The sequence below is a fragment of the Pleurodeles waltl genome, chromosome 5, assembly GCF_031143425.1.
Source record: "Pleurodeles waltl isolate 20211129_DDA chromosome 5, aPleWal1.hap1.20221129, whole genome shotgun sequence".
NCBI classification, from domain to species: Eukaryota; Metazoa; Chordata; class Amphibia; order Caudata; family Salamandridae; genus Pleurodeles; species Pleurodeles waltl.
The window spans coordinates 1,347,834,539-1,347,847,512 of NC_090444.1; the positions used below are offsets into that span (position 1 = coordinate 1,347,834,539).

Below are 12,974 nucleotides of genomic sequence, written 5' to 3' on the forward strand. Positions count from 1 at the left end.
GGCGCTTTGCAGGATTAGCATAAAAAATGTTGACACTAATCCTACAAAGTAACCAGAGGCCCACTGTGGCTTTGAGCAGGCATTAAAAGTGCTGAAAAAAATGACGTAAAGAAATCTCTTCGATTTATTTTGCACCATATTTTGGGCCCCTTAATGGGAGAACGCCCCCTTTGCATACATTATGCCTGACGCAGACATAATGTAGCACAAAGGGTTAAAAAGCGGTGCAATGCATGCATTGCGCAACTTTGTAAATATGGCGCATCATTTTTGGCCTTCTAACTCCACATTAGTGTGAAAGAATTACGGTAATGTGGTATTAGAATGGCACTAGGGCTCTTAAATATGCTCCTCAGTACATTTATTGAAAACTCTCATTTAATATGATACGTTGTAGTGACAGATCAAGTTGAATACGGTGTCATCAATTGGTTTGCCTTCAGTGCTAGATGTAAAACCTATGGATTTTTATCCAATATATTGGAAACACTGTCCTATAAATTGCAGAATTCGGTACACTTTTTCATAAAAATTTTCTTGTACAAGAACCACTAAACCCCTTCTTGAAATTTGTGCTCGTTTTTTTCGTTTACTGAGTTGGTACAATGTGGGGCTACAGTTATGAAATACATGCTAGGATTGCTTTTGGTTGTTAATCTGATCCTGGAGGTTTGCTCAAGTGGAGTGGGCACTATGAAAAATGGGTGATGACAATTTGTGCAGTCTATAGCCTAATGAAGGAGATCTCTAGAATCTGTTGTCAACTAATCTGGGCACACCATTTTATTAATGTATCATCCATTTTTTGGAGAGTTCCGTTTGACATTTTCAAACTTTGGACCTTATGTGTGAAATTTACAGTTCAAAAGGTGGCCCCAAATTGTGAGTGGAAAAGACTTTTGGAAACCAACCTATGTACTAATAGCTCGGTTCAAATTTTATTGAATCATAGTGGGTCACAATCTGATCAACTTAATGGATATTCATGAGGTAGGTTGTGAATTGCAACTAACTACAATTGGATGCTGCCACAGGCATGGTGGCATGCTGGGGTCAGATGAACATCATTTCTGTGATCACATTAAAAAAAATTAAGATTCAAGTGCAGCCCTTTTTCTTTGAAGGAGATGGAACTGCAGTTAAAAAGGAAGCTTTATATTCGTTTAAGTTTGTCTGAGAATTGAAAGTGGTCCCTTGGTCAACTGCCTACTCCACAACAATTTTTCTGTTTACATTCACAAAGGCTAATGTGTCCCAAAAGAACCTCTTCTCTTTTGCTAATGTGTTACCAACTAAGGAGTTGGTAACTTTTCAGTGTTTGCGACCAGATTACGGTTGTATATGATTGATACATCCCTTAACAAAATTATGGAAGCCACACCCTAAACACACCTCTTGCAAATTGTGATTTGGTATGGTTTTCGAAACCCATTCTGCGACTCAGTAATCTGTTGCAAAAATGAAAAACGGGTTTAGTAGATGACAAATAGTCATTTTGTGGTGGCAAAACCTGTGATTTGTGAACCATAGGTTCTGCAACCGAAAAATGACTATTTACATCAGGCTCTGAGGTTTTTGTTTGGAATATAGCAAGGGAACTGGCTCCCATATAAAATTCATGAAATCACTGAAAGTGTGATTGTCTTTTTCCAAGATGTAACATACAATTGAAGCAACTTTAATTTAATACATTACACAGTTGTGTGGAGTGTAAATATCATATCTAATTAAAAACAGTCATCAGTTTTAACCTGTTTTTTTTTTATGCAGACAAGCAGAGGTTTGTATGTTTTCCCTTAATAGTGTGTATTGTTGACTTTTGAAAGTCAGCCACATCCTTAGTTAGGGCCTCATGATGAGTTTGGCTGATTCTCCGATTCTGTCTCGTAATACCCATCACCTATATCTGGAGACTGAAAAGTTATCGCCCCTTGAATGAGGAATAAAAGACAGACTCAGAAATGCTAAGTCTAGTTCTGCATACTTTTCCCCCTGCAAAGAAAAAATGACTGATCCAAATTCACATGCTTCTATCACGGACTGGAAGCAAGTGGTAAATGTGTGCTAGCGGGCATGGACATCATTTAGGGGCTGCTGGGTTGCTTCTTCCGACCCCTGGCACTGACTTTGCTACTCCTAGCCTCAGACGTGGCAATAGCGGCGCTCACAACACAGGCTCTCAGCCTCATGACTTATTTTGAGAATGTTTTCTTTGTTCTAATAGTGAATAATTTTTTACTATTCACTTAAAGTGTAATAAAAATGGAGCACCCTTATCTTGAACTGTTAAGTAAAAATGTTTTTAAATGTATGTTGTGTGCATGCTTCCAGGTGAGAGAGTGTGTGATTATGTGGGATAAGAGTGTGTCTGTTTGAGCATTTCTGTATGTGTAAGCATTTATATGTGAGTGAAAGTGAGTGAGTCAGTGACAGATAGTGAGTGAGACTGAGATGCATTTACTATACTTTGATCTAAAGCAACGCTGCACCAAAGATGCTGCGCTGCGGTGCAATAAAGGGAGACAGAAAAATACACCACAGCTCCTAAGATATGGTGAATTGTTTCTTTCCCTGTGCGCTGGTGCCCTTTGGCAGTCACAAGCCATAACCTGCACTCTTGCGCCACACTGCAAGTGTGTTCTCTGACACATCGGTTTTCAACTGGGAGAGGCATCTTCCTGTACAAAAACTACACTTTAAGACTTTCCCACTTTGTGTGCATGCTGTACATGCAGGACACATGCAAAGTTTGGAAAACAAGGTGAAAGTAAAACATTTCTCTTCATTATTCCTGCCTTGAGGAGTCATAAGATTTTGCAGCAATTTCCTACCAATGTCTGTAGATAGGGATTTGGGTCTAAACCCATGAGTAGTTGCACTGGAACGCCCATGCAACACTCATGGAACATCAACTTGATTCAAAATACCACAAAGCAGTGCATAGTGCACTTTTGCGTAACTTAGGGATGCTATCTAACACGGATCAGGATCAGAGTTGAATAATAAATGCCACCTTAACACTTAGCGCTGGGTTTGCATCACAGACGTTAGCATTAGGCCTGATTTCAGAAAGTGTCTGTGAATATGAATAAGATTAAGGGCCAGATTTATGGAAAGTGGCACTGCACCAAGTGCAACGCCACTTTCCCTGCGCCCCTTAGTATCCCCCTACCGCCACTATGTGTGCGCCGTATTTAAAATACGGCGCAGCATGGCGCAGGGTAGGGGGGCAATAGCATCAATCAGTGTGACGCTATTGATGTACTCTGCAGGAGTAGCACCAAACTGGTGGCGCTACTCCTGTAGAGTACATAGGGGCCCATTCTAAAGAATGGAAGCCCCCTTTAATGCCTGCTCTTTAGCAGGCGTTAAAAGTGCTGTAATAAATGGCACAAGGAAATCTCATGGATTTCCTTGCACAGTTATTGTGGGCCCCCTAACGGGGAAAGCCCCCTTTGCATACATTTTGCCTTGCACAGGCATAATGTAGCGCAAAGGGTTACAGAGTGGCGCAATACATGCATTGCTCCGCTCTGTAAATACGGCCACATTGATGTCAAAAGTAATGAAGTTAATGTGGCGTAAGGTGGCTCTGGGGGACTATAAATATGCCCCTAAGAGTGAATACAAGTGAGGGAGTAAGAATGAATAAGAATGAGTGTAAGGGAGTGTAAGAGAGCATGTTACGTTAGGGTCATGTGACTTTTTCTGGAACTACTTTGGGTCAAGGCTCATATGATGTCACTTCCTGTGTCATTAAGATCAAAGGATATGTGATTGCACTTTCGCTACACCTGGGGCCATATTTATACTTTTTGACGCAAAACTGCGCTAACGCAGTTTTGCGTCAAAAAAATTAGCGCCGGCTAACGCCATTCTGAAACGCCATGCGGGAGCCGTATTTAATCAATGACGTTAGCCGGCGTTAGCCGCCGGCGCTGGCTGGTGTGCGTGGAAAAAAACGACGTACACCAGGCAGCGCCGGCATAGGGGGATATGGAGCTTGGGCGTCAAAAAATGGGGCAAGTCAGGCTGAGGCAAATTTTTCGCCTCAACCCGATTTGCGCCATTTTTTTCGACTCCCAACCCCCATAGAAATGACTCCTGTCTTAGCAAACACAGGAGTCATGCCCCCTTGCCCAATGGCCATGCCCAGGGGACTTCTGTCCCCTGGGCATGGTCATTGGGCATAGTGGCATGTAGGGGGGCACAAATCAGGCCCCCCTATGCCACCCAAAAAAAAATACTTACCTGAACTTACCTTAATGTCCCTGGGATGGGTCCCTCCAGCCTTGGGTGTCCTCCTGGGGTGGGCAAGGGTGACAGGGGGTGTCCCTGGGGTCATGGGGGGGCACCTCTGGGCTCCTTCAGAGCCCACAGGTCCCTTAACGCCTGCCTTTTCCAGGCGCTAAAAAACGGCGCAAAAGCGGCCGTACGTCATTTTTTTTGACCCGCCCACTCCCGGGCGTGAATTTTGCCCGGGAGTGTAAATACGGCGCACATGCCTCGGAATCAATTTTTTAGACGGGAACGCCTACCTTGCATGTCATTAACGCAAAGTAGGTGTCCACGCTAAAAAATGACGCAAACTCCATGGACTTTGCCGCTAGACGCGTCTAACGCCAAAGTATAAATATGGAGTTAGTTTTGCGCCGGAATTGCGTCAAAAAAAACAACACAATTCCGGCGCAAACAGAGTATAAATATGCCCCCTGGTATTTTGGTGGATCGACACCCATGAGTGGGGGAGGGGAGTGTTTTTGCTGCTCTCCTCATGTTGTCTTTATAGCGCAGGTGTAGACCAGGCACAGCCAGTGTCGGTTCAATGATTTCGAGCCCCAAATTACCAGATCTGGAGTTTGCCTTCCCAATAATTCTAGGGCGAGAGAAACTGCAAAAGATAGGATAATAGGGAGAGTTATCACCCCGAAGGATACCACTCTGGGTTGAAATGAGACTTCTGTATGTCGTTACCCAAAGGAACATTTGCCATTAACTTCTTATATAGCCGCCAAAGCACTGATGAGAATGAATGGGACTGAGGAATGATCTCCTCTGTTGAAAGACTACAAAGAAGATGTGAAACATCGGATGGTAGTTGGGAGAAAGCGGACAATAGGACAGGAGGATTTGGGAAGAGTCCATTGTAATGGTGGAGGCAAAGGTACGCAAACAACCTCCATCACTATGAATAAAATGATGATGCCTAGGTGTCAGGAAGGGAAAGGGAAGATTTGCAATGAAAAATACCATACTGAAAATGTCAATGGTAGGTACAAATGAAAATGTGTATTTGACAAAAGAAATGGTCCATAATATTCTTATCTAAAATGTCACAGTAAGGTGGTCAAAAAAATGCATCATGAAGAAAGCGAGGGGCATATTTATACTCCGTTTGCGCCAAATTTGCGTCGTTTTTTTCAACGCAAATCGGCGTAAAACTAACGCCATATTTATACTTTGGCGTTAGACGCGTCTAGCGCCAAAGTATGAGGAAAGAGCGTCATTTCTTTGCGTGAACGCCTTCCTTGCGTTAATGAGATGCAAGGTAGGCGTTCCCGTCTAAAATAATGACTGTGACGCAAATGCGTCGTATTTATACTCCCGGGCAAAAATCACGCCCGGGAGTGGGCCGGGCAAAAAACTCCGCATTTGCGCCTCTTTTTAACGCCTGGGTCAGGGCAGGCGTTAAGGGACCTGTGGGCTCAAAATGAGCCCACAGTTGCCCTCCCATGCCCCCAGGGACCCCCCCTGCCACCCTTGCCCACCCCAGGAGGACACCCAAGGATGGAGGGACCCATCCCAGGGACATTCAGGTAAGTTCAGGTAAGTATATATATATATATATATATATATATATATATTTTTTTTTTTTGGCATAGGGGGGCCTGATTTGTGCCCCCCTACATGCCACAATGCCCAATGACCATGCCCAGGGGACAGAAGTCCCCTGGGCATGGCCATTGGGCAAGGGGGCATGACTCCTGTCTTTACTAAGACAGGAGTCATGTAAATGGCGTCTGGGCGTCGTTAAAAATGGCGCAAATCGGGTGGAGGCGATTTTTTTGCCTCAACCTGACTTGCCCCAGTTTAAGACGCCCTAATGCCATTTTTCCCTACGCCGGCGCTGCCTGGTGTACGTGGTTTTTTTCCACGCACACCAGGCAGCGCCGGTCTGCTAGCGCCGGCTAACGCCATTCAATAAATACGGCGCCCGCATGGCGCTTCAGAATGGCGTTAGCCGGCGCTAAACTTTTTGACGCTAAACTGCGTTAGCGCAGTTTAGCGTCAAAAAGTATAAATACGGGCCCGAATGTCTTATAGCACATATTCCGTGTTTTCATATTGAAAAAGTAAAACAGCAGGGCCCGAATAGCACTTATCTATCTTTGTGCTGGAGTGGATTCTTTATTGGTGCATGTACACAAGTTCTGTTATGCCACAGTTTTCAGAAGGCACTGCGCTTATGAAAGGAACCGTAACACTGCCATGTTCTTTGTAATTGCAGATTGTGGAGCATGCCTATGAAAATAACACAGCGTCCGTCTACCCTGAACCCAAAGACAAGGAGGCGTTCATCCGCTCCAAGATTTACAACAGCGATTATGACACGTTCGTGGTCGACTCCTATGTTTGGCCGCGTGACGCCATGACAATACAGATGGGAAAGCTTTAAATAAAAAGTAAACAACAGTGGGATATGGCACAATTATACATTGAACCTATTACAAATCCCCCAACTAAACTGCTGTCTTTCACAATGATATCCTGCGTTTTATAGTCAAGACTGGAATATTGCACATTGGAATTAGAATTATTACAATTTGTGTTCGTGCTAAAATAAAAGTTATCTAAGCAATACTATTGAAGCTTCTTGTTTTAAACTTGGATGAGTGTTATGGAAGCTTATTTTCATCAGAAGTGCTGCAAATCACCACTGAACTGCAAAGGGCAATATCACTCCTTTTATTTATTTTTGAGTTTTTTTTATTTTTATTTTTACTTTCAATTGCATTTTACATGAAGAAATAGCTCTGACGTGGGACCGAGTTCGAGTGATTCCAAAATATACCGTAGCACAATAAGAGACTGCGGCCCGTATTTATACTTTTTGACGCTAAACTGCGCTATCGCAGTTTAGCGTCAAAAAGTTTAGCACCTGCTAACGCCATTCTGAAGCGCCATGCGGGCGCCGTATTTATTGAATGGCGTTAGCCGGCGCTAGCAGACCGGCGCTGCCTGGTGTGCGTGGAAAAAAAACACGTACACCAGGCAACGCCGGCGTTGGGGAAAATGGCGTTAGGGCGTCTTAAAATGGGGCAAGTCAGGTTGAGGCAAAAAAATCGCCTCCACCCGATTTGCGCCATTTTTAACGACGCCCAGACGCCATTTACATGACTCCTGTCTTAGTAAAGACAGGAGTCATGCCCCCTTGCCCAATGGCCATGCCCAGGGGACTTATGTCCCCTGGGCATGGTCATTGGGCATTGTGGCATGTAGAGGGGCACAAATCAGGCCCCCCTATGCCAAAAAAAAATATTAAAAAAAAACAAAATTATACTTACCTGAACTTACCTGAATGTCCCTGGGATGGGTCCCTCCATCCTTGGGTGTCCTCCTGGGGTGGGCAAGGGTGGCAGGAGGGGTCCCTGGGGGCATGGGAGGGCAGCTGTGGGCTCATTTTGAGCCCACAGGTCCCTTAACGCCTGCCCTGACCCAGGCGTTAAAAAGAGGCGCAAATGCGGGGTTTTTTGCCCCGCCCACTCCCGGGCGTGATTTTTGCCCGGGAGTATAAATACGACGCATTTGCGTCGCAGTCATTTTTTTAGACGGGAACGCCTACCTTGCATCTCATTAACGCAAGGAAGGCGTTCACGCAAAAAAATGACGCTCATTCCTCATACTTTGGCGCTAGACGCGTCTAACGCCAAAGTATAAATATGGCGTTAGTTTTGCGCCGAATTTGCATCGAAAAAAACGACGCAAATTCGGCGCAAACGGAGTATAAATATGCCCCTGCGACTTCATCCTCCATGGTGATCCTGCAGAGGTGGGGGTCCCCTTCTTCTCAGTATGCAGCAGGTCTGCCCAAAGTGCAAGGTGAAAAAGGATGGAGGTATTTGGTCCCAAGCCCAAGTCTTGAAAGGCTACACACAGCAGTGAATTTCAGGTGCCACGTCGAGTAATTCCCAGTTTGGAGCTATTCCCATGAATGCATGCTGACTGCAATACCTCCCAGTAAATACGCCTACAAAAATGTAAAGCACATTGAAAATACCGAAAGCCACTCACCAATTCATGGCCCGGATTTAAGAGGGCCCAGCGCCTCCTTGTGCCACATTACCATCATGTTTTTTAACGCTAAGGGGGCCCAATGAGCCCAAAATTGCTGCTCCATAGTTATAAAGTGGCGCAATTCATGCATAGCGCCACTTTGTAATCCCTTGCATCACATTATGCCTGTGTAATGCATAATGTATGTAAGGGGGACCGCAAAAATGGCGCAGTGAAATCTAAGAGATTCCACTGGGTCATTTTGTGCAGCTACTTTTAACACCTGCTCAGAGCAGGCGTTAAAAGGGAGCACACCATTGCTTTCAATGGGCCTCTATGTACTGTGCAGGATTAGTGCCAACATTTTGGTGCTAATCCTACACAGTACATCAATAGCGTAAACATTTTCAATGCTATTGCCCCTACCCTCAGCCATGTGCAGTATAATAAATACTGTGTACGCATGGTGGCGGTAGGGGGGGCTAAGGGGCGCCAGAAAAGTGGTGATGCATTGGATGCCGAGCCACTATCTTAAATCAGGCCGTATGTGTCATAATTGCTGGCAGTTTCAACAAACATGAACACAGGTTAAGAACAGCTGGGCGAATTCTAGTCAATTAACCAGTTCCTAAACTTTCGATGGAAGGACAGCAGGGCAGGTTCTCTTTTCAACTTCTTTCCATTCCACAACTTTGAGTCAAATACTACCTCCCAACCTTATGAATTTGAAAGATGGTATTTCAACAGAAAGTTGCCAATAGAATGAAAATCACACATCAGCAAAGAGTAACTAATGGCCAGATGTACAAGTAACTGGCACAGTGTGGTGTTGCGCCAAAATCAGCAGCTCCGCACTGCACCAGTTTTGAAACACAGGGATTCTCTGGCCCATATTTATACTTTTTGACGCTAAACTGCGCTAACGCAGTTTAGCGTCAAAAAGTTTTGCGCCGTCTAACGCCATTCTGAAGCGCCATGCGGGCGCCGTATTTATGGAATGGCGTTAGACGGCGCAATCAGACCGGCGCTGCCTGGTTTGCGTGGGAAAAAACCACGTAGACCAGACAGCGCCGGCGTAGGGGGAAAATGGCGCATGGGCGTCTTAAAATGGGGCAAGTCAGGTTACGTCGAAAAAATCGTCTTAACCCGACTTGCGCCATTTTTTAACGACGCCCATCCCCCATCAACATGACTCCTATCATTGTAAAGATAGGAGTCATGCCCCCTTGCCCAATGGCCATGCCCAGGGGACTTCTGTCCCCTGGGCATGGTCATTGGGCATAGTGGCATGTAGGGGGGCACAAATCAGGCCCCCCTATGCCACAAAATATTATTAAAAAAAAAAAAAAAAAAACTTACCTGAACTTACCTGAATGTCCCTGGGGTGGGTCCCTCCAGCCTTGGGTGTCCTCCTGGGGTGGGCAAGGGTGGCAGGGGGGGTCCCTGGGGGCAGGGGAGGGCACTCTGGGCTCATTTTGAGCCCACTTGTCCCTTAACGCCATGCCTGACCCAGGCGTTAAAAAGCGGCGCAAATGCGCCGTTTTTAGCCACGCCCACTCCCGGGCGTCGCTTTTGCCCGGGAGTATAAATACCACGTAAAGGCCTGGGAGTCATTTTTTAGACGGGAACGCCTCCCTTGCATATCATTAACGCAAGGAAGGGGTTCACGCTAAAAAATGACGCACATTCCGGGAACTTTGGCGCTATTCGCCTCTAACGCCATAGTATAAATATGGCGTTAGTTGGCGTTAGTTTTGCGTCGAAATTGCGTCAAAAAAAACGACGCAATTTCGGCGCAAACGGAGTATAAATATGGCCCTCTGTATTTAGAAGAATAAGGCGCAGTCCTGTGTTTCCTCTTGTGCTGGCTCTAAATTAAGCAGCCTGCACCAACGCAGGTATTCTTGCACCATAGTGCAAGGGTGTCTGCCTTGATGGGTGTGTTTGTTTATGTGCAGGAAGGTGTCCCTTCCTGCGCAGAAACAATCATCCATGGCATTTTGCTTCTTCTATGTGTGCTGCAGAATGCAGCACACATAGAAAAAGCAAAAAAAGAGGAGAAATAAAAGTATTTCTCCTTGTGGTGCCATGCTAATGCCACCCTTTGGGTGGCATTACATTTTAGCACTGCCTCAGAATTATATATTTTCTTGTACATCTGGGGCAGCGTCAAAAGCAATGGGTGTTTTGGTGGAAAGCCCACTGCAACACCCATTGCACCCCCCTCAGACCCACAAAAAGTGGTGTTGGCGCATCAGACCTTAACAAGTAAACTTACAAGGGGATGCGAATAGGTCAATGAAACATTTGACTCACTTAAGATGTTCCCACCATATATCCAGTACATATAGATTAATAATCATTAACAATCAATAACATTAGTAATCAATAGGAGTCAGTAATTGTCACACACTATGGCCTTGCAGTCATGAATGACCACACCTTTTTGTAAAAGTTTGAGTATTTAGGGGCATATTTATACTCCGTTTGCGCCGGAATTGCGTCGTTTTTTGTGACGCAATTTCGACGCAAAACTAACTCCATATTTATACTTTGGCGTTAGACGCGTCTAGCGCCAAAGTCCATGGAGTTAGCGTCATTTTTTAGCGTGGACACCTACTTTGCGTTAATTATATGCAAGGTAGGCGTTCCCGTCTAAAAAATCGACTCCGAGGCATGTGCGTTGGATTTATACTCCCGGGCAAAAATCACGCCCGGGAGTGGGCGGGTCAAAAAAAATGACGTACGGCCGCTTTCGCGCCGTTTTTTAGCGCCTGCAAAAGGCAGGCGTTAAGGGACCTGTGGGCTCTGAAGGAGCCCAGAGGTGCCCTCCCATGCCCCCAGGGACACCCCCTGTCACCCTTGCCCACCCCAGGAGGACACCCAAGGCTGGAGGGACCCATCCCAGGGACATTAAGGTAAGTTCAGGTAAATATTTTATTTTTATTTTTTTGTGGCATAGGGGGGCCTGATTTGTGCCCCCCTACATGCCACTATGCCCAATGACCATGCCCAGGGGACAGAAGTCCCCTGGGCATGGCCATTGGGCAAGGGGGCATGACTCCTGTCTTTGCTAAGACAGGAGTCATTTCTATGGGGGTTGGGAGTCGTAAAAAATGGCGCAAATCGGGTTGAGGCGAAAAAATTGCCTCAACCTGACTTGCCCCATTTCTTGACGCCCAAGCTCCATTTTCCCCTACGCCGGCGCTGCCTGGTGTACGTCGTTTTTTTTAACGCACACCAGACGGCGCCGGCGGCTAACGCCGGCTAACGTCATTCAATAAATACGGCGCCCACATGGCGCTTCAGAATGGCGTTAGCCGGCGCTAATTTTTTTGCCGCAAAACTGCGTTGGCGCAGTTTTGCGTCAAAAAGTATAAATATGGGCCTTATTTCCCTATATTAACAATGCTGATGTCACGTAAGATAATCTCCAAATCAAATGATAAACATACAGAAACAACACTGGTTGACCGAAACGACGAAAGAATCGCAATTTAATCAAAGCTTGAGTTATTATACATTCTAAGGTTACAGTACAAAGTAATAGCAAGAATAATTGCGCAAACGATATTACATACATTTAGATTCAGCAAAGAAAATACGTCAAATGTTATTCTATGTATTGGTTTTCTTTAGTGAGGATCCTAAATAACACCAGGTTAGAATAGCATGTTGGGCTTCATACAAAACAATTTAGTCAACACAAATTTTGCTTTGCTGGAGATAGGGCCTTGTAAATGTGGCCCTCATTGTTTTATCTAAAAAGATGGGAAAATCATGATGAAAAATCCTGTAACTGAAACAAGCTCCCTTAAAGCATATTCTCTCACAAATAGGGTTGCGAAGGGAATTACAATCTGTTGTTCTGATGGATACAACTACCTGTGGATTCCTCACCTAACGAATTCTCCCCATGCGCAGCATTCGACGGAAACTTCTCTCTCTAGCACGTCGGCGAGGACGTCACAATTGCCCGACTCCACGCGGCTCCGTGTGACGTCATCGTGGCAATAAGAGGTCCTCGCCGCCGTGCTGACGTCAGTTCCCTTTTTTCCGTGCCTTCGATAACGGTTACTTTTCTGTTACCTGTATCGTTAGCTCTTCGGAAGGGATACTTTGGGCCTGATTCTAACTTTGGAGGACGGTGTTAAACCGTCCCAAAAGTGGCGGATATACCACCTACCGTATTACGAGTTCCATAGGATATAATGGACTCGTAATACGGTAGGTGGTATATCCGCCACTTTTGGGACGGTTTAACACCGTCCTCCAAAGTTAGAATCAGGCCCTTTGTGTATTTCCAGGATGTCGGCTCCGAAAAAGTCAGGTTTCATGCCCTGCAGGGAATGTGGAGGTCGCATGCCTGTGACTGATCCACACAACGATTGTCTTTGGTGCCTCAGTTCCGATCACGATGTCCAAGAATGCAGATCCTGCCAAAAGATGAATCCTAAGGCATTGAAGGAAAGCGAGGCGAAGCTTTTCTTGGCGAGGTCCAAGAAGGAGAGGAAGCGGCACCCTCGGTCCTCTTCTGGAAAGTCTTCCCATAAGAAGCGGCGTCATCGTGACTCCCGACGTCGGTCCAGAAGTCGGTCGGCGTCGAGGTCTCCATCGTCCCGGCGCCGCAAGTCTTGGGAAGTGAGTCTGACGGTGTCCCCTCAACCTGTGACGCCACAGACGTCCCCGGCGGCGTCATT

The 12,974-nt window shown here is 45.7% G+C and overlaps 1 protein-coding gene across 1 annotated transcript in view; it reads left to right on the forward strand.

Annotated features, from left to right (window-relative positions):
• ME1 (malic enzyme 1) overlaps positions 1 to 6,861 on the forward strand; it is a 1,525,515-nt gene extending 1,518,654 nt beyond the window's left edge. The window contains exon 14 of the mRNA XM_069235609.1: positions 6,509 to 6,861. Coding sequence (XP_069091710.1) covers positions 6,509 to 6,676 — 168 coding nt within the window. The 3' untranslated portion in view covers positions 6,677 to 6,861. The remainder of the gene's footprint in view (positions 1 to 6,508) is intronic.
• Positions 6,862 to 12,974: the final 6,113 nt, after the last annotated feature.